The sequence below is a fragment of the Macaca nemestrina genome, chromosome 9 (genome assembly GCF_043159975.1).
Source record: "Macaca nemestrina isolate mMacNem1 chromosome 9, mMacNem.hap1, whole genome shotgun sequence".
NCBI classification, from domain to species: domain Eukaryota; kingdom Metazoa; phylum Chordata; class Mammalia; order Primates; family Cercopithecidae; genus Macaca; species Macaca nemestrina.
In genome coordinates, this window is record NC_092133.1 from 82,604,905 (window position 1) to 82,622,896 (window position 17,992).

Genomic DNA, 17,992 nt, shown 5'->3' on the forward strand with positions numbered 1-17,992 from the left:
ATGGAAACTCCCAGGAGAGATCCTTCAATCTAGTTTTGTGGCTTAAAGCAGTAAAGTAGTTGAGGAATCTACTTGTAAATGCAGGAGGCCTAAGGACTGACAATTAAGAAGAAAACTTAAACTAAAAAAACTAAAAAGCAGTGTAAAACCTCAGAAGCAAATAAGTCTGGATCATACTCATAGGAGCAAAAAATACCTAAATCAAAACAGTATGTCAAGGGCCTAACTGAAAATCCAGTCCCTAATTGGCCTGAGTTGTTGAGTTCACATTATATTCAGATAAGTATTATTAAAAACAGAGAAATAAAATATTTAACGAAAATTGGTTAAATGTGTGCTAAGTGATAGTGTATTTCCCATTAGTCAGCTATATATAAAGTTTGTGACACTTTTGTCCTCCAATAGACTTATGTTAAAGACAACATGTGTATTGAAAGTAGCAATTTTATTTGAGTTAAAATTATTTACAAAAACCCAAAGACATACTTCATGAAACTGGTACAAACTATTTTTTCCTGCCGTTGGCTTTTGCTCCAAAGATCACAGCTGAGAAATACTGTATAAAATAAAAATAGGATTGGATTCAGAAAAGTACTCTACTGTTCTAATTTCCAATTGGTAGTATTTACAGAAATATTTACAATGGAAAAAAAGGTTACTTTAAAACTTTTAGTTAATTTGCAAGTCAGCCTCAAGTACCCTAAAATGCAGAGTTCTCTGAGGGTTAAAAACACACAAATGCACTGCAGTTGGTGAAGTGATTATCTCCCCCACCACCTCCCCCCACCAAAATCTGCATCTCTTATCAGTGCTTGACAATTAGTTATTATTTAAAAAACAAAACAAAACAAAAACTGTTAAACACTGAGGTAAATCAATTTTCAAATGATTACCAGTGTAACAGAAAAATGTAGTTCGCCCTGATTGTTCTCATCCAAATGTTTTATTATATTCCTTACCATCTGCCACAAGTCAGGTTCACCAAAAATCTGTCCCTTTCTCTAAATCCAATGATTAATAAATACCAATGTATTTTGCATTTTAAAATAAAATATAACTAATTTAGTTTTATGGGTATCATTTACCAATATGTTTTTAAAAGTATTTTGCTAAGCCAGCTTTAATACTCAGGGCAAATACAATCTCAATGGTTCCCACGTTACACTGGCGTTGTATGTTCTTAAAAGGTGATGGGTAGGGGTCGGGGTGGGTAGAAGGAAGAAAACAATTTGCCTGGAATCAGTTACTTCCTTATAGATTTCCCAACAATCTGCATTATCAAAAATAGGAAGACAACAGAAGGCAGCCACTGCATTTAAAAACATTACAGCTGGCACTGATACAAGAGCCCCGATTTGTCACTTTATACAAGGAAATAACAAAGTCTAAATGGGTAAAAATTAGACTTTTAGCTATTTTCCCCAATACACACCAAACTAATATTTTTATGGCTTCAAGTTTTACAAATCCAATGAAGAAACATGATGTGTACTACCTGAAAGGTATTTAAAAGTATTAATGAAAAAGATCTCTAGAAAGCCTGTATTCAGGCCCAATCAATAAAAAAGAAAAGGGGAAAAAAAAAGTATAACCAGTGGTCTGAAAAATACAAGAAAAATTTGCAATGTTATATTAAATCTATAAAATGTTTTGTGTTCCATAACTGTTTTCCAAATAACCGCTCTATGAACAAAGGATCTGAATGAAAAAAGGGTCTTCTCTAAACCAGCAATTTAAGGCTTTGCGCTTATGCAATTGATCCTGTCACTCTATAGAAGAATATACATGTTATCTGAAAACATGAATTCCACATTGGTGTTTTAGCTTCCTTATATTTATTGTACTGAACATTAGAAAATATATCTAGAGAGTCTTTCCTCAAAACCTAATAATGTTTCAAGAGCCTCTCTAGCATTAAGTGTAAACTACCCTGGGTTTGACTATTTTGCCTCTTCCTTTAACAGGGCACATCATCTTATACAATATTCCCTCAAACTGTTGTTTTTCTTGTGTCTATAGCATGACACATTACGGTATGATACTGAATATGGTTGTGGTCTCAAAAGTAAAAAATAGTTCAATAACCCAAACCTAATCAAGAATAAAAAAATATACTATTAATCCCATGTATCTTTGGATTCCATCTAATTTTAAATATAGACAGTAGTTCAGGGAACAACAACCAAAAAATTCACAAAATTATTAAAAGCTTTATTTACGATTGGAATCATTCAACAAAAAAGCAAAAGCAAATGAGCCTGAAAAAGGAACTAAGCTGTTGTCTAGAATGTCCTCAGAACATTCGCTACCTCAGTAGCTAAGCTGCCTTTGCACCTGGCTGGCATGACAACAGTGGCTCAACATACACAGCAGTTGCACTAACAGCAGCACAAATTTTCCCCTTCAAACTTGCTCCAAATAAAGCAAGAAAACAAGGGGAGGGTATAAACTCTGCCAAAGTAAATGTATTTAAATACTGCATGGAATTGTTAACAGCCTGAACCTTTTCCCTCATTTTTGATAGTTGCAGATTGATGTAGTAACTGTCATTTAGCAAATGCCGAATGCATGACGAAGAAATCAGGTGGCCTTAAAAATCCAAACACGAATGATACTGATGAATGTTCTTGGTACATCTTCAAGGACTTCTTTCATAACTTGACTTTTCTTTGTCTAAGGATAGCTCCAGCATTACCGAGCACCTGAAGCAAAGGTAAAGCAGCTAGCAATGTTCCAAATATTCAATCACTCTAGAGATAGATTTCTGGCCAGTTGTTCCAACAGCACACTGAAAGGGGGATGAAGGCGAAAGGAAGTAACAGTTAATATTTAACAGATTTTAAGAAGTAAAAATAAAAGTTTACCTCTAGATTTACTAAACTGAACACTACAAATCAAAGTACACCAAGATTAAATTGTGGGTTTGATAGTTATTTGCCATAACATGCAATAATTACCTTGAAGAAATAGAACACAATTATTAAAATTAGAAGAAAATCCCTTTTTGCTCCCACTTACTATGGCCATAGTATTTTTATGTCTACTGTCAATGTATTATACTTAAATTTAAAATCATAAAAGCTACTTACAGTGAGATTCATGAAGCTCAAAAATTTTTTGAGCATCTCTGTCATTATTGAAAAGTCTCCTTCTGGCAGATATTCCCGCACAGTGGTTACATTGATCTGAGGAAACAGAGCAAGAAATGTTGGTCAGCTGGCAGAAAACATGAGACTGCACCTCGTACAATGTTGTTGGTTTTGACACACATCTCGGTGTAAATTTTCAAGATCCTTGGAACACGTGGTTATTCTCTTTCCACACTCATTCTGCGTGCTGTCGATTTCCTACCACACCCCCAGAAAGAAAGGAGAAAGGCAAAGTTGGCAAAAGCTACAAATAAACATTTGTGTGCACATTTACTTTTTTTTTTTTAATGAAACAGTCACTCTGTCACCTAGGATGGAGTGCCATGGTGCAATCTCAGCTCACTGCAACCTCCACCTCCTGGGTTCAAGCAATTCCCATGCCTCAGCCTCCCGGGTAGCTGGGATTATAGGCACGTGCCACCACGCCTGGCTAATTTTTGTATTTTTAGTAGAGATGGGGTTTCATCATGTTGGCCAGGCTGGTCTCGAGCTCCTGGGCACAAGTAATCCACGCGCCTTGGCCTCCCAAAGTGCTGGAATTACAGGCGTGAGGCAGCATGCTGGCCTACTTTCATAAATGCAAAGAAAAAGGCCTGAAATAACAAACTGCACTGTTTAATGTATGTGTATGTTTCACTGGGGGCCCCGGAGGAATAGGAGAAGAGGGTGAGGACTTTAGACTTGAGAATGTACTCACAAAGCTGCTCATGAAATAAAAAGATGAAAGAAAAATTCACACGCTTCACAGATGAATTCAACTAATTATATAGGACAGGAATTAACTAGAAGCATCTTTCCAAAGGTAATCTAACCTCACTTACGATAGATTCTCAGACAGTATCAGGAGAGAAAACCCTTCATTATTAGCAAGAAGCAGCCAAACTATATATAAACCAATCTGTTACATGGAAAACATTACACAACCTGCTTAAAAAACTATTTCATTACATTAAAGAATGCTTTAAATGTTTTAGGGAGAATAAAAAGAAAAGACCTTTTAGGAAGGTTCACCTGTAGTAAGGAGCAAAAGAAAGTATACTGTCCCAAGTTTGGGGACACAAGGTAAAGGTTAAACAAAACCAACCAAACAACAATAAAACACACAAAAACTTCCAATTTGACTTTTGTTAGTGGGGGCAAAAAAGGAGAGACAACATATTTCTCTTCAGAAATTTGCCACTACCCTCCCCCTTTTTTCTATTCCCATGCCAGGGTACTTGCAAAATTAGAAAGCGGCAAAATAATGAGATGAATACAGCTTCAGAAAAGATCTAATCAAAAAACTGCTAAAGTACTCATGTGCTGAAGGTATCAGTTACATTCAAACTGATCCTTCCACCAAAAGCTATCACAGTAGTGGGCAGAGTAGTGGCTAAAGTGTCTCTGGAGAACTGCTCAGTACAAAAGTACACCTCTATAATAGAGAATATATGATTAGCTCCTATGTTTTGGATGCAACTCCCTCAATCCAAATCAAATCCTTCTCTGTCAACACACTACAGAACATAACATACAGCATTTCTGAGGCAATGGGAGGGACAGTGACTGCATTTTTTAACAGAGTATAGCAGGTACAAAAAGAAAAGGCATGATACAGCATGGCCTATTCGAAAAATTTTAAAAGTATCCAGTGGGTATATAAGTTTGGAAATTGGAGAAGCAGTCTTAAGTCCAGGGTCTTGCAACATTAAACAGCCATTAGTCCCCTTATTGGCTGTGAGCCAAGGAAGACTGGGCAAGGAGCTATGTGATCAGCAAGTGCTCTGAAGTAAGTTAGCTCTGGTGGCAATGTGCAATGTCCCAGGAATGGACGGGCAAGAAAGCAGGAAGAGCAGTGAGAAGACTGACCACTGCAATGCACCAGATGCAAAGTGAGAAGTCATGAAGGGCAAGTGAAAACAGGATCAGACCACAAAGCGGCATTTGCTGCAACAACCACATGCTTTCTTGTCTATCTCTTTCACTTACACATTAGGCAAACCAAACTTCCTTTACATTTTGTGGTATCAGCTAGCTTTTTGGTGTTAATCATAATAATCTCCAAGGCAACAAACAAATCTGGGGCTCTCTGAATTCACAACATTGCCTACAACTTAAGAACATTCTCTCTTTAGAGACAAGATAGATACAGGCAAACACAAATAGGAATTAGCATGGGAAAGATGACCCAAGATAAATCACATGTGGTAATAACACAATTTCAAGAATGATTATGTAAGAAAGAATATGACTGAAATATGACTAAACCTATAGTGTGTACAAAACAGAGTATCTAAAAATCTTTACATTTAAATATTATTTTCATTGCTTTTGAGGCCTGCCTCTTCTTCCTCTCCTGTGTGTGATGTGTTTCTGATTTGCTCTTAAAATCTTGTCACTGCAAATAAGAAAAAGGGATATAAAGATCTTGCGGGGCCTCCAGAGCTATGATGAGAACTTTGGTCTTGATCCTGAAATGGGTGGTACCCAGAAGGGCCACACAGAGTGGGCTCGTGTATTTAGGTTGGTTAAAATATAAGTATGGAAGAGATGGACAAGATGGATTCAGAAAAAACACACAGGACTTAGTTACAGAAAGTGAAAAAAAAAAGGCAATACAAAGAATTAGATGGCAAAAATAAGGAAACGTGGCTGGGTAGATGGGCCCAAGTACAAGGAGCCAGCATGAGTTCCTGCTCAAATGAAGCCATGCATTTATCATTATTCTGTTCTTCCAGTCCTCCAGCTTCAAAATGAGATGGCCCCTGCTTCCTACTGAAACTAACCCCCACTCTATAGGTCTCCACTCTTTCTTGCTCCCTCAATGCCCTTGCTCTTAGAAAACAATCTGCCTTCCATTTCAAACTCTGGCTTTACAATAATCCACCTACACCCAACCCCCCCATCTTAAAGAGAATACTCACAATGATTCTGCCGTGTCCTTCTTCAACAGTTTTACTCCTCATCTTTGTTTTTCCCAAGGCAGCAGACTATCCCCATAGTCATTACCTTCCACTTTCGGGCTGACTCAGCCTGATTGTCTAGACATTCGTATTTCTCCAAAGTGAATCCTGATGATCTAATCCACTCATAGTAATCCCATGTTCCTGGCCAGCAACTGGTTCAGACAAAAGCATTGTGACCCGATGCTGGCCAAGATAAGGAAGTCTACCTGGTGAGGGGTTAGAGTGGCATGGGGTCCCAAAGGGGAAATAAACAAACAGTTGTCTTAAAAAGATACGTATTTCTAGCCAATGTACCTATGGAAAAAAAAAAGAACCTAGAGGAAGAGGCACCTATTACTGCTAGGCATTATTTAATTTGATGAGACACCTAGCTTAGCATGGGACCATGAGAGCTAGCAAAGGACAACATGTGGAAGACAGCAGTTTAAACACAGAAATGGGGTGAGCGCTGTGGCTCACACCTATAATCCCAGCACTTTGAGAAACCAAGACAGGAGGGTCACTTAAGCCCAGGAGTTCGAGACAAGCCAGGGCAACATGGTGAAACCCTGTCTCTACAAAAAAATACAGAAAAACAATAAAGACAGAAATGATCCGAGCCTCTGATGACCTCAGTGAGGCACTGACATCACCCAAATTAGACTCGGCCATCTTGTTTAAGCCAGATGAGTACAGGTTTCACACTATCCCTTCTTTTACTCCAACCAAAGGCATCTGAACAGATTCATCCATCAAACAAGAGCCTTTTCTTTTCTTATTTATTTTTTTGAAACAGTCTCACTCTGAAGCCCAGGCTGAAGTGCAGTGGCGTGATCTTGGCTCACTGCAGACTCCATCTCCAGGATTCAAGCAATTCAACTCCTGCGCCTCAGCCTCCTGAGTAGCCGCGATTAGAGGTGTGTGCCATCACACCCAGCAAATTTTTATATTTTAGTAGAGACATGGTTCCACCATGTTGGCAAGACTGGTCTCGAACTCCTAACCTCAAGTGATCTGCCCATCTCGGCCTCCCAAAGTGCTGAGATTACAGGCGTGAGCCACCACACCCAGCCACAAGAGCTTTTTCATTAGACCTAATGTATTCTGACCTTTGGGACGTACCTTAAAAATCTCAACAAGTAGTTTTCAGTATTATACACTATCTTGATTTTTAAGTTGATTTCATGTGTGTAATTCTTCCTTTTTCATGAGATTAAAGGACTGACTAGCTTGTTTTCCAGAACTGCTTTTTCTTATATCTTTAACAGCCTAACTCTGACAGGCACATCCTTTCTAACAAAGCCATAAAGATCAACTTTATTTCACTTTTTAAAAAGTGAAAATCAATTTAATTTACTCCACTCCAAGCCTTACTTAATAAAACCTATATTGGAAAGGATTAGCATGTAAAAAATGCTACACATTCTCTTTCCAATAGAGACTGTACTAAAGTTTTTACTTTAAAACTATTTAGGTAATTTAAATAAAACTACTGGAAATGTTAACACATTTTCTTGCCATTTTTCCTCCATAGAAAACAAACAGTTTAAATAACCCTATAACCAGCCAATAGCCTTTGTGGAATAAGTTGGACATTAAAGGGGAAACACTGAAGAAATAAGTAAGTGAAACAGGTAAAGGTATGAAGCTGTTACATTGGAATCTTTCAAAGATACATAAAACATCACTGAACTATGTACTTACTGGACTTTCCTGGCAGAGACACCCAAGAAGTAGTGCTGTGTAGGAGGCCACAATGCAATCCTCCATGTGTTTGCCGGCATGCTGAAGGGCTGAGAGAGTTGAGAATTGTAAAACCAACCATTCTGTTAGTTATCTTTACTTCAAAACAGCTACAAATCAACAAATGATGCTAGGACAACTGGATATCCACAACTTAACAAAAATTAAATCAAAATGAAAAAAGGATCCAAAAGAATAGCTGAAACCATAAAACTTTTAGTTAAAATTTTTGTGTTACAAAGGAAACAATTAACAAACTGAAAAGATAATCCACAGAATGATAGAATATATTTGCAAATCATGAACTTGATAAGGGTCAAGTATCCAGAACATACAAAAAAATTCTTAACAACTCAACAACAAAAACAACCCAATTAAAACTGGGCAAAGGGCCCAGGCGTGGTGGCTCGCACCTATAATCCCAGTACTTTTGAAGGCTGAGGCGGGAGGATCACTTGAGCTCAGGAGTTTGAGACCAGCCTAGGCCACATAGTGAGACCTCCTCTCCACTAAAATTAAAAAACCTTAAATGGGTGTGGTGGTGCACGACTGTAGTCCCCAGCTACTTGCAAGGCTGAGGTGGGAGGATCGCTTGAGCCTGGGAAGTCAAGGCTACAGTAAGCCCTGATTGTGCCACTGCTCTCCAGCCTGGGCGACAGAGCAACACTCTGTCTCAAAAACAACAAAAACAAAAACCCACAAAACTGGGCAGAGGACTTAGAGAATTCTTCAAACAAGATACACAAATGGCCAATGAGCACATGAAAAAGATGGTCAGCAGCATTAATCACCAGGCAACTGCAAATCAAACCACAATGAGATATCATGTCACGCCCACTAGGATGACTAAAAATTTTATTTTACAATACAAGTAACTTGGAACCTTCATACATTGCTGATGGTAATGTAAAATAGTGCAGCCACGCTGGAAAACAATTTGGCATTTTCTTAGAATGTTAAACACACAGTTATAAACAATCCAACAATTCCAAATCCTAGGTATAAATCCAAAAGAAAATGCATGTCTACAAAAAAACTTGTAGATAACTTCAAAAAGCTAAAAAGCAGAAACCACTCATATGTCCATCAGTAAACAAATGGATAAACTATGGTATAACAATATTATGGAATATTATTTGTCTACGGAATACAGTATTAACAAATACTGTATCACAGATAACTTTGAAAACATTCTGCTGGCTGAAAGAAGCCAGTCATAAAAGGCCACATATTGTATGATTCTTTTTTAAATGGAATGTCCAAAACAGGCAAATCCATAGACACAGAAAGTAGATTAGTGGTTGCCAGTGCCCAGGGAGGACGGGAAAATAGGGGTGATGGCTGCTAATGGGTATAGGGTTCCTTTAGTGGTGATAAAAACAGTATTTGGAATTAGTGGTGATGGCAGCACAACCTTGTGAATATATGAAAAACTACTGAATTACTCACTTTTAAAGGATGAACTGTACAGTCTGTGAATTCTATCTCAATAAAGCTGTAACTTTTTAAAAGACTGCTAAAGAACCAAAACTGTTATTACGCCAAAAAAAGAAAAGCATCAAAACCTAGTAACTGAGAAAAAGGAAAAGTATTACAATATTAGAACTAATGGTATCAGATTTGTGGAGAAGTGGGAGTAATAGGAGAAAAGGCTCAGAATGAGACATTGCGGCAGCTTGCTTCCTAGTGATGTAAAACTGAACACATTATGGTCGTCCCTCTGCATCCGAGCGGGGATTGGTTCCAGGATGCCAGCACCCTCCAATACCAAAACTGGCGTATGCTCAAATCTCTGATAGGAAAGGGTGCAGTATTTGCATATAAGACACACACATCCTCTGGCATACTGTAAATCATTTCTAGATTACTTCTGATACCTAATACAATGTAAATGTTATGTAAATAGCTGTTATACTATATTATTTATTAACCTGTATTATTTTTTTCTTCCTCAAATATTTTTGATTTGTGGTTGGCTGACTCTGTGGATGTGGAACCCACAGGTATGGAGGGCTGACTGAACTTAAATTCATAACCTTAGTGATATGAAGTTACAAATGGCTATTCTGCAGAACTCGTATGAATGGCAAAAGTTGTATCACAAATTCTGACAACAGCAGATACTCAGTAATGTATGACTGGTGAAGATATTACCTCTAGTATCTTTTTTTTTTTTTAAATGAGAAAGGGTCTCACTCTGTCACCCAGGGTAGAGTGCAGTGGTGCAATCGTAGCTCACTGTAACTTTGAATTCCTCAGCTCAAGCAATCCTCCAACCTCAGCCTTCTGAGCACCCAGGACTACAGGCTTGTGCCACCATGCCAAGCTAATTTTTTAATTTTTCGTAGGGATGGGGTCTTGCTAGATTGTCTCAAACTCCTAGCCTCAAGTAATCCTCCTGCTTCAGCCTCCCAAAGTGCTGGGCTCAGGTGTGAGCCACCAGCCTACAGTATATTTCTTATTGTTTCCCATCTAGCACTTACATTTTGAGAACTATTACTATAATTTATGACAACAGATCTTCAAGTTTATAGTGAAGCTGAAAAAACAATCTCAAAAACTGAAAACTGAAAAAATTCCATTATGTCTCCTATGTGTCTCTTCACAGATGAGTAAAGGAAAGGAGGGCGCCGGAAGGAAGAGTGATTTAACTGGATCTTTCCTGTCACTAGCATGCCTGCCATTGGCATGCACCTTCCTCACTGTGGGAGAACTACCACAAGCACTCAAGTATCAAAGCTTGTCTGGATTGAACTAGAGAGGTCCTCAAGTAATAGCCAGATTAAGACAATCTGCGAATTAAAATGGTTTGAAGAAAAAAACAAAATCAAACCACTATCTTCAATGTAAGTACACCATTCAAAGTAAATATACCTTTATTGAGGTCAAGTTCTTCATCCTCCTCCTCCTTCTTATGTTTCTCTTCTGTACCATCAGTCTTTTCAGTTGATACCCACTGTATTTCTCCACTTGTTTCTTGCCACTCTCCACTCTTATCATGCTGAGTGGTGGGAGCATCTTTGATCAACTCATCTGTTTTACTTTCTGCTAGCTGGGCTGCCCGCTCTCGCTCAAGGAATAGCTGATAAAAATTATTTTTGAAGATCATTAAAAAGAGATCGCCAATCAATATGCATATATGCAAATATAAAGTTATAGTTGCTTTTAAATGTATCACTAACTCTAAGATGGTTATGTGGTAAAAAGAGGTGAGTATAAGTAAAAGCTTTTGCTCTACATCCTATCGAAAGCCAAAACAAAAGTATAAATGCTGCTAAGATTCAATGAAGTCATCTACTAATGACGCAGGTTGCTTGGAAGAATGAGTCTCAATAATTTCCCTTAATTTGCATAATACAAGAAATTCAAGCAAAAAATACAAAATTGGAAAATTCTTAAGTCAAAGGGGAATATGCTAAATTCCTTGCCATCACTTACTTTATTTTCCCTGAGCTGGTACAGTACTGACACATAGAAAACACTGACATGAATTGGGAAATGCTCCAAGTTACTAAAAGAATTGCCTGAAAATCAAATGCCAAGTAGACCCCAAAGATTTGTTGAGTATACAGAAGAGTGGTATACAAACTTCAAAGAGAGATTATACAAGATAATATCTTTCAGAAAATAAAAGTTAACATTTATAGAGAACAGCAATTCTCAAAACTGGTCTAAGAATCCCTATGGATCCTTAAGACCCTATCAGGGAGTACAGGAGGTCAAAATTACACTCATAATAATATTAAGAGGTCTGCTGACTTCTTTCTTCTTTCACTGAGTGTACAGTGGAGTTTTGGAATCTACATGCCATGTGATTATGTCACTGCTCTAACAGCTAATGTAATGTCTCCCAGTTTTAATTTCTAATTCAATAAATATAGATAGATAAAGCACATATAAACAACAAAAGTTCTTTGGGTTTCCCAATAATTTTCAAGCCCTGAGATAAAAATGTATGAGAAGAGAATAATGGACTCCTACTTATGACTTCAGAAAGAACTGAGTTGTTGTGGGTTACTCTGAAGACACAACTTTAAGGATGACTGCTTTTGAAAAGGTCAAAAAAAAGGAAGCTAAACACAGCAAGGGCTTTGGAAAAATAAAAAGAATGAACCATCACTGTTTCTGGACATGTACAAAATGCCATTTAAGGAAATACCAAAAATACCTAGGAACCTGTTAGACTAGCAAAAATCTTGGCAAGAGTATGAAGGAATGGGGACTCATAAAAAGTTTTAGGGGGAAGTATAAATTGAGGGCACAGGAAGTATGTGTTTGGTGATGAGGGTGGGAGGAGTTAGGCATATCAACTTTAAATACAGTACAATATATTCTGACACAACAATTCCTAAACCAGAAAAGTACGCTCACAGACATACTTTGTATGGCCTGACCAGGCAGGGTGGCTCATGCGTGTAAATCCTAACACTTTGGGAGGCCGAGGCAGGCGGATCACTTAAGTCCGGAGTTCACGACCAGCCTGGCCAACACAGTGAAACCACCTCTACTAAAAATACAAAACTTAACTGGGCGTGGTGGCGCATGCTTGTAATCCCAGCTACTTGGGAGGCTGAGGCAGAAGAATCACTGGAACCTGGGAGTCAGAGGTTGCAGTAAGCTGAAATGGTGCCACTGCACTCCAGCCTGGGCGACAGAGCAAGACTCTGTCTCCAAAAAAAATTTAAAAAAGAAAAGTATGGCCTAAGATTTAGATGCTAGGGTATTTATTTCTGTAATTTTTGTAACAAAATAAAACTTAAACACAAAACAATCAAAAAATGTATCAGTAGAGGTTTGGTTAAATAAAGTACTAAGGCAGAGCATGGTGGATCACGCCTGTGATCCTAGCACTTTAGGAGGCAAGGCAGGAGGATCACTTGAGTGCAAGAGTTTGAGACCAGCCTGGGCAACATAGTGAGACTTCAGCTCTACAAATACAAAACTTAGCTAAATGTGGTGGCATGTGCCTGTAGTCCCAGCTACTTGGGAGGCTGAGGTAAAAGGATCACCTGAGCCTGGGAGGTAAAGGCTACAGTGAGCTGTGACTGGACCATTGTACTTCAGCCTGGGCAAAAGAGACTACTATGTAGGTATGTATGTGTGTATGTATGTATGTATGTATAAATAAAAAAGCTACTGGTTTGCAGTCATTACAAAGAATGTGATAAACCTTTGTGTTGACATGAAAAGCTCAGGAAGACACTTTACGCAAAGAGTGGGTATAGACTAAACACTATGTACAGTAAGAGTCCCTTTATATAAAACACATTGCACATTTATTTTTTATTTACTTTTCGGACAGGGTCTCACTCCCATTGACCAGGCTGGAGTACAGTGGCAGGATCATGGCTCACTGCAGCCTCCACTTCCTGGGCTCAAGTGATTCTCCCACCTCAGCCTTCCAAATAGCTGGGACTACAGGCATATGCCACCACACTTGGCTAATTTTTTAATTTTTAGTAGAGACATAATTTTGCCATGTTGCCTAGGCCAGGCTCAAATTCCTGGGCTCAAGCAATCTGCCTGCCTCAGATTCCCCAAGTGTTGGGATTACAGATTACAGGCATGAGCCACCATGTCTGGCCTCCACATTTATTTTGATATATGCACAAACACTGATTTCTCAGGACAAACACAAAACTGTTACAAATGGTAATGTTTTAGGAAATACATTTATGGAGTTTAAACCTTTCTGGATCTGACTTTTTTTTCCCCCACTATTTTTGTGAATTATGTTTGGTTTTTAAAAAATAAACAGATCCATAAATAGGTAAGAACAGCTAGAAAGAGGAAAGTTCATGTCAGTAATCAGAACTACCTGTAAGATTCCATTTATACAACATTATTGAAAAGATACGTAATTTGAAAATTACTGGATTCAGACCAACGTTACCAGTAGCATAAAGGATATAAATATGAACATGGAATTTTCCACTCTATCTTTGAATAACAGAATTAAAAGCCATTTCTTGATACTTTAAGATAACTGAGTACAAGGCAGCACAATTTTCTAAAATGAGTAACAGAACCCATCACCCAAAAGGTATTACAGTCGAAAAACAAAAACTGTAAACTGATTTAAAAATGACAAACCATAAACCATAGCAGATAAAGGAAAGCCAGAGAAGATACAGGATGACACCCTGAAGGACAAGAAGCTTCTATAACACTAAGTGCAAAAGAGGAATACTGGAAGTGATATTCCCAGGTCAATTAGACACAGTAGGAAAATTTGAGACTATCCTGAAACAACTCACAAACAGAGATCTCCTAGGGTGTGGGGGTGGCTTCTGCAAATGAACCCCTATTATGTGAATAATGCAGACCTATCATCTGTGCCTTCAAATACAGCTCGTGAGGCGGCTGACGGTAAGTTTTTATTCATTTCTAGGTTCCATTTGAAGAAAAGTCAATTTTTAAAAGAAAGGGACTAGAATGATAGAAAAAAATAAAATGAGATGAAAAAAGATGGAAAACAGGTTGGTGGTAGCTAGGAGACAGGGAAGGCAGGTAAGCTGTACAGTGAGCAGCACAAGAGAATTCTTTTATGGTGATGGTTCTATACCTCAATGTAGTAGTGAGTGCATTAATCTATACATGTAATAAAATTGAACAGAGGTACATATGTTACACACAAACATAAATGAATGCAGATGAAAAATGGTGAAACTAAGTAAGGTCTACAGTGCAGTTAACAGTGATGTACCAATGTCAATTTCTTGGTTTTGCTATGGTACTACAGTTATATAAGATGTCACCATTTGAGGAAGTTAGGTAAAGGGTAAATGGGATTCTTTGTACTATTTTTGTAACTTCCTGTGAGTCTATAACTATTTTGAAATAAAAAGTTTAAAAACAAGTCAACTGTACAGAAAAAAAAATACTTTTTTAAAACGTTTTTGAGACACGGTCTCACTCTGTTGCCCAGGCTAGAACACAGTGCTGTAATCACAGCTCACTGCAACTTCAAACTCCTGGGCCCAAGCAATCCTCTCACTTCAGCCTCCCGAGTAGCTGGTACTATGAGCATGCACCACCACACTCGATCAACTATTTTACTTTTTGTACAGACAGGATCTCACTATGTTGCCCATGCTGGTCTCAAACTCCTGAGCTCAAACAATCCACCCACCTTGCTTGGCCTCCCAAAGTGCTGGGATTATAGGTGTGAGCTACCTAGCCTGGTCAAGAAATGCTTCATTTAGCAGAAAAACAAATGTGTCGATGGGATCAAAGAGAGAGGTGCCAAATATTTTAAAATGGTTTTTGCATTAAATGAAATCTCTAAATGGTATCTGGAGACTAAAAGTAGTCTATTACCAATTATTGTTAGTAAATTACTACTACCATTTACTATTACTGTTATTGATAAGTAATGACAATTTATCACTAGTTTCACATTTAATTTTGTATTTTAAATAAACTAAAATTTCAAGGCTAGTCAAGACCGAGTATCCTGAATCTAAGAAGAAAATCCTAGGGATTAACTACCTCTTACCTACAGTCAACATTCAATCACACATAATAGAGAACAAAAGAGGATAATGAAAAATGACTTTAAATGGTTCAAAGAAACATTCTCATTCACGATTTCCCATGCTCAGCTACTCTGCCCTTTCCAGACTGGGTAAGGGAACAGGTGACAAAGGAACTTCTAGCTTTCTATGGTCCATAAGGTCAAAGTTCTGGACACAGATCAGATGAGTAAATAAATACTAGAGAACATGAAGTGGATGAGATGGGCCTGGATTCTTGACTTTTTTTTTTTTTTTTTTTTTAAACAGAGATGGGAGCTCACTATGTTGCCCAGGCTGGTCTTGAACTCCTGGACTCAAGTGATCCTCCCCGCCTCAGTCTCCCAAAGTGTTGGGATTACAGGTGTGAGCCACTGCACCGCACCCAATTTGATTAATAAAACAAATGTGCCTTTGTCTCTGCTTTTTGGTAACAATACTTAAGGAGTGATTATAAAAGTTGAGAAAAATCAGCAGAATAAAGTAAGAATGCATTCTAAGCAGTGTACTGATCTACAGAGAAATCACAACACCATTTTTTTTTTTTTTTTGAAACAGAGTCTTCCTCTGTTGTCCAGGCTGGAGTGTAGTGACATGCCACCTTGGCTCACTGCAACCTCCACCTCCTCAGTTCAAGTGATTCTCCTGCCTAGCCTCCTGAGTAGCTGGGATTACAGGTGCATGCCACCATGCCTGGCTAATTTTTGTATTTTTAGTAGAGATGAGGTTTCACCATATTGGTCAGGCTGGTCTTGAACTCCTGACCTCAAGTGATCCACCTGCCTCGGCCTCCCAAAGTGCTAGGATTATAGGCGTGCACCACCGTGTACCACATTTTTAATTGGTTACAAATTCTGGTTTAAAATAAGCTTTCACCCTAGACGCTGTGAATATTTAAAAATTGGTCAGGTGTAAAACAGTCCCTTTCGACCCTAGCAGAGACATGCTTCAGGAGTTCTAACTAAAAAGGCTGGGGGAGGGGCAGAAGGGCCCAGCAACAGGTGGGGAAGAAAAGGAGGTAAAAGGTGGAATTGATAAAAGAAATTGGACAAATCCAACAAACTGCAGTTATGAGTTTGTATTTAAGTGGTTGCTTACCTGCACTAAAGCCTGAACAGCATGAACTTGTCCAGCTATCCTTAAACTACCATCTCCTTCTCCACTACAGATGGAAGAATCAAAAGAACACGATGTTTCCATGTTGACAAGACAGTGCCGATTCCGAGCGCTATACTCCACTAGATTTATCAGCAGACCTAAGCCCTTCAAAAATTTTAAAAGACACATATTATCAGAGATGAGTGCTTAAAACAAATAAACACAATATACACAATTTTTATTGGTAGCTAAAAAGCTGAATATCAGTGTTCTACCATCTATAAAATGGCTAAAAACCAGTAGTATGAAAGGACAAAAAGAAAAAAAAAAGCAAAAAGACCGGGCACAGTGGCTCATGCCTGTAATTCCAGCACTTTGGGAAGCCAAGGTGGGTGGATCACTTGAGGCCAGGAGTTCAAGACCAACCTGACAAACATGGGGAAACCCCATCTCTACTAAAAATACAAAAACAAGCCAGGTGTGGTGTTGGATGCTTGTAATCCCACCTACTTGGGAGGCTGAGGCAGGACAATCACTTGAACCCAGGAGATGGAGGTTGCAGTGAGCCAAGATTGTGTCACTGCACTCCAGCCTGGGAAAGAGACTAAGACTCTGTCTCAAAAAAAAAAAAAAAAAAGGCAAAACAAAAAAACCCACCAATTTTCCCAAAGAATCATTCCTTTAATTTTTAACCGTCACTTTTAGCTTTTGCACTTTTTATGTTTACATAGGGTCTTTCATGGCTTTCTTTTGCACAATAAGAAGTACATTCAGCCAGACGCAGTGGCTCATACCTGTAATCCCACCACTTTGGGAGGCTGAGGTGGGCAGATCGCTTGAGGCCAGGAGTTTGAGACCAGCCTGGGCAACATGGCAAAATGCCATCTCTACTAAAAATACAAAAATTAGTCAGGCATGGTGGCACATGCCTATAGTCCCAGCACCTGGAAGGCTGAGGCAAGAGGACTGCTTGAAACAGGGAGGCGGAGGTTGCAGTGAGCCAAGATGATGCCACTGTAGATTCCATCTCCAAAAAAAAAAAAAAAAAAAGTATGTTCATGAAAAAAACCCAAAATATATTAAAGGGTTGGTTCTTAAACCCAAACTAAGGTTAACATTTTGCACACCTTACTAGATATGATACTCATTTTTCTGAAAAAGTCATTTCAACTTACCAGCACTCGAATATCAAATCTCTGCTCCTGAGGTAGGTACTTTGGAACCTGAAGCACACAGTTCAGTGCTGTGCCTATGAGACCGTCCTGCTCTCCTGTTTTGGTGCTGCCCCACTCTGAAATAAGAAATGGATATAGGAAAGTGGTTATTGATTCTTCCTTAGAACACTAATAATGGAGATTTATTAACATGGACATTAACTTGGAATTGTACAGTCATTTCTCCATTGAAACATACTGTTGATACTTCCGGGTTAAGCTACTAGGCTTCTAAAAATACCAACTCTTAAAAGCAATTTAAACCTACACATGAATAAGTCAAGTACATTATGACAAATTAAAAAATCACTATCCTAAGAAAAGGAGAAACAAAGAAAAATAACTTGTTT

The 17,992-nt window shown here is 38.4% G+C and overlaps 1 protein-coding gene across 3 annotated transcripts in view; it reads right to left on the minus strand.

The window, feature by feature from the left end:
• Positions 1 to 426: 426 nt before the first annotated feature.
• Positions 427 to 17,992, minus strand: part of LOC105495982 (WAPL cohesin release factor) — an 86,369-nt gene continuing 68,803 nt past the window's right edge. For 2 of the 3 annotated variants that reach the window (XM_011765999.3, XM_011765998.2), the window contains exons 14-19: positions 17,604 to 17,719; positions 16,429 to 16,593; positions 10,691 to 10,898; positions 7,778 to 7,866; positions 3,090 to 3,185; positions 427 to 2,788 (exon numbers count right to left, since the gene is read on the minus strand). In XM_011765999.3, the coding sequence (XP_011764301.1) occupies positions 2,723 to 2,788; positions 3,090 to 3,185; positions 7,778 to 7,866; positions 10,691 to 10,898; positions 16,429 to 16,593; positions 17,604 to 17,719 (740 nt within the window). In that variant the 3' untranslated portion in view covers positions 427 to 2,722. The remainder of the gene's footprint in view (positions 2,789 to 3,089; positions 3,186 to 7,777; positions 7,867 to 10,690; positions 10,899 to 16,428; positions 16,594 to 17,603; positions 17,720 to 17,992) is intronic. The other variant, XM_071069843.1, reaches the window with a different exon arrangement.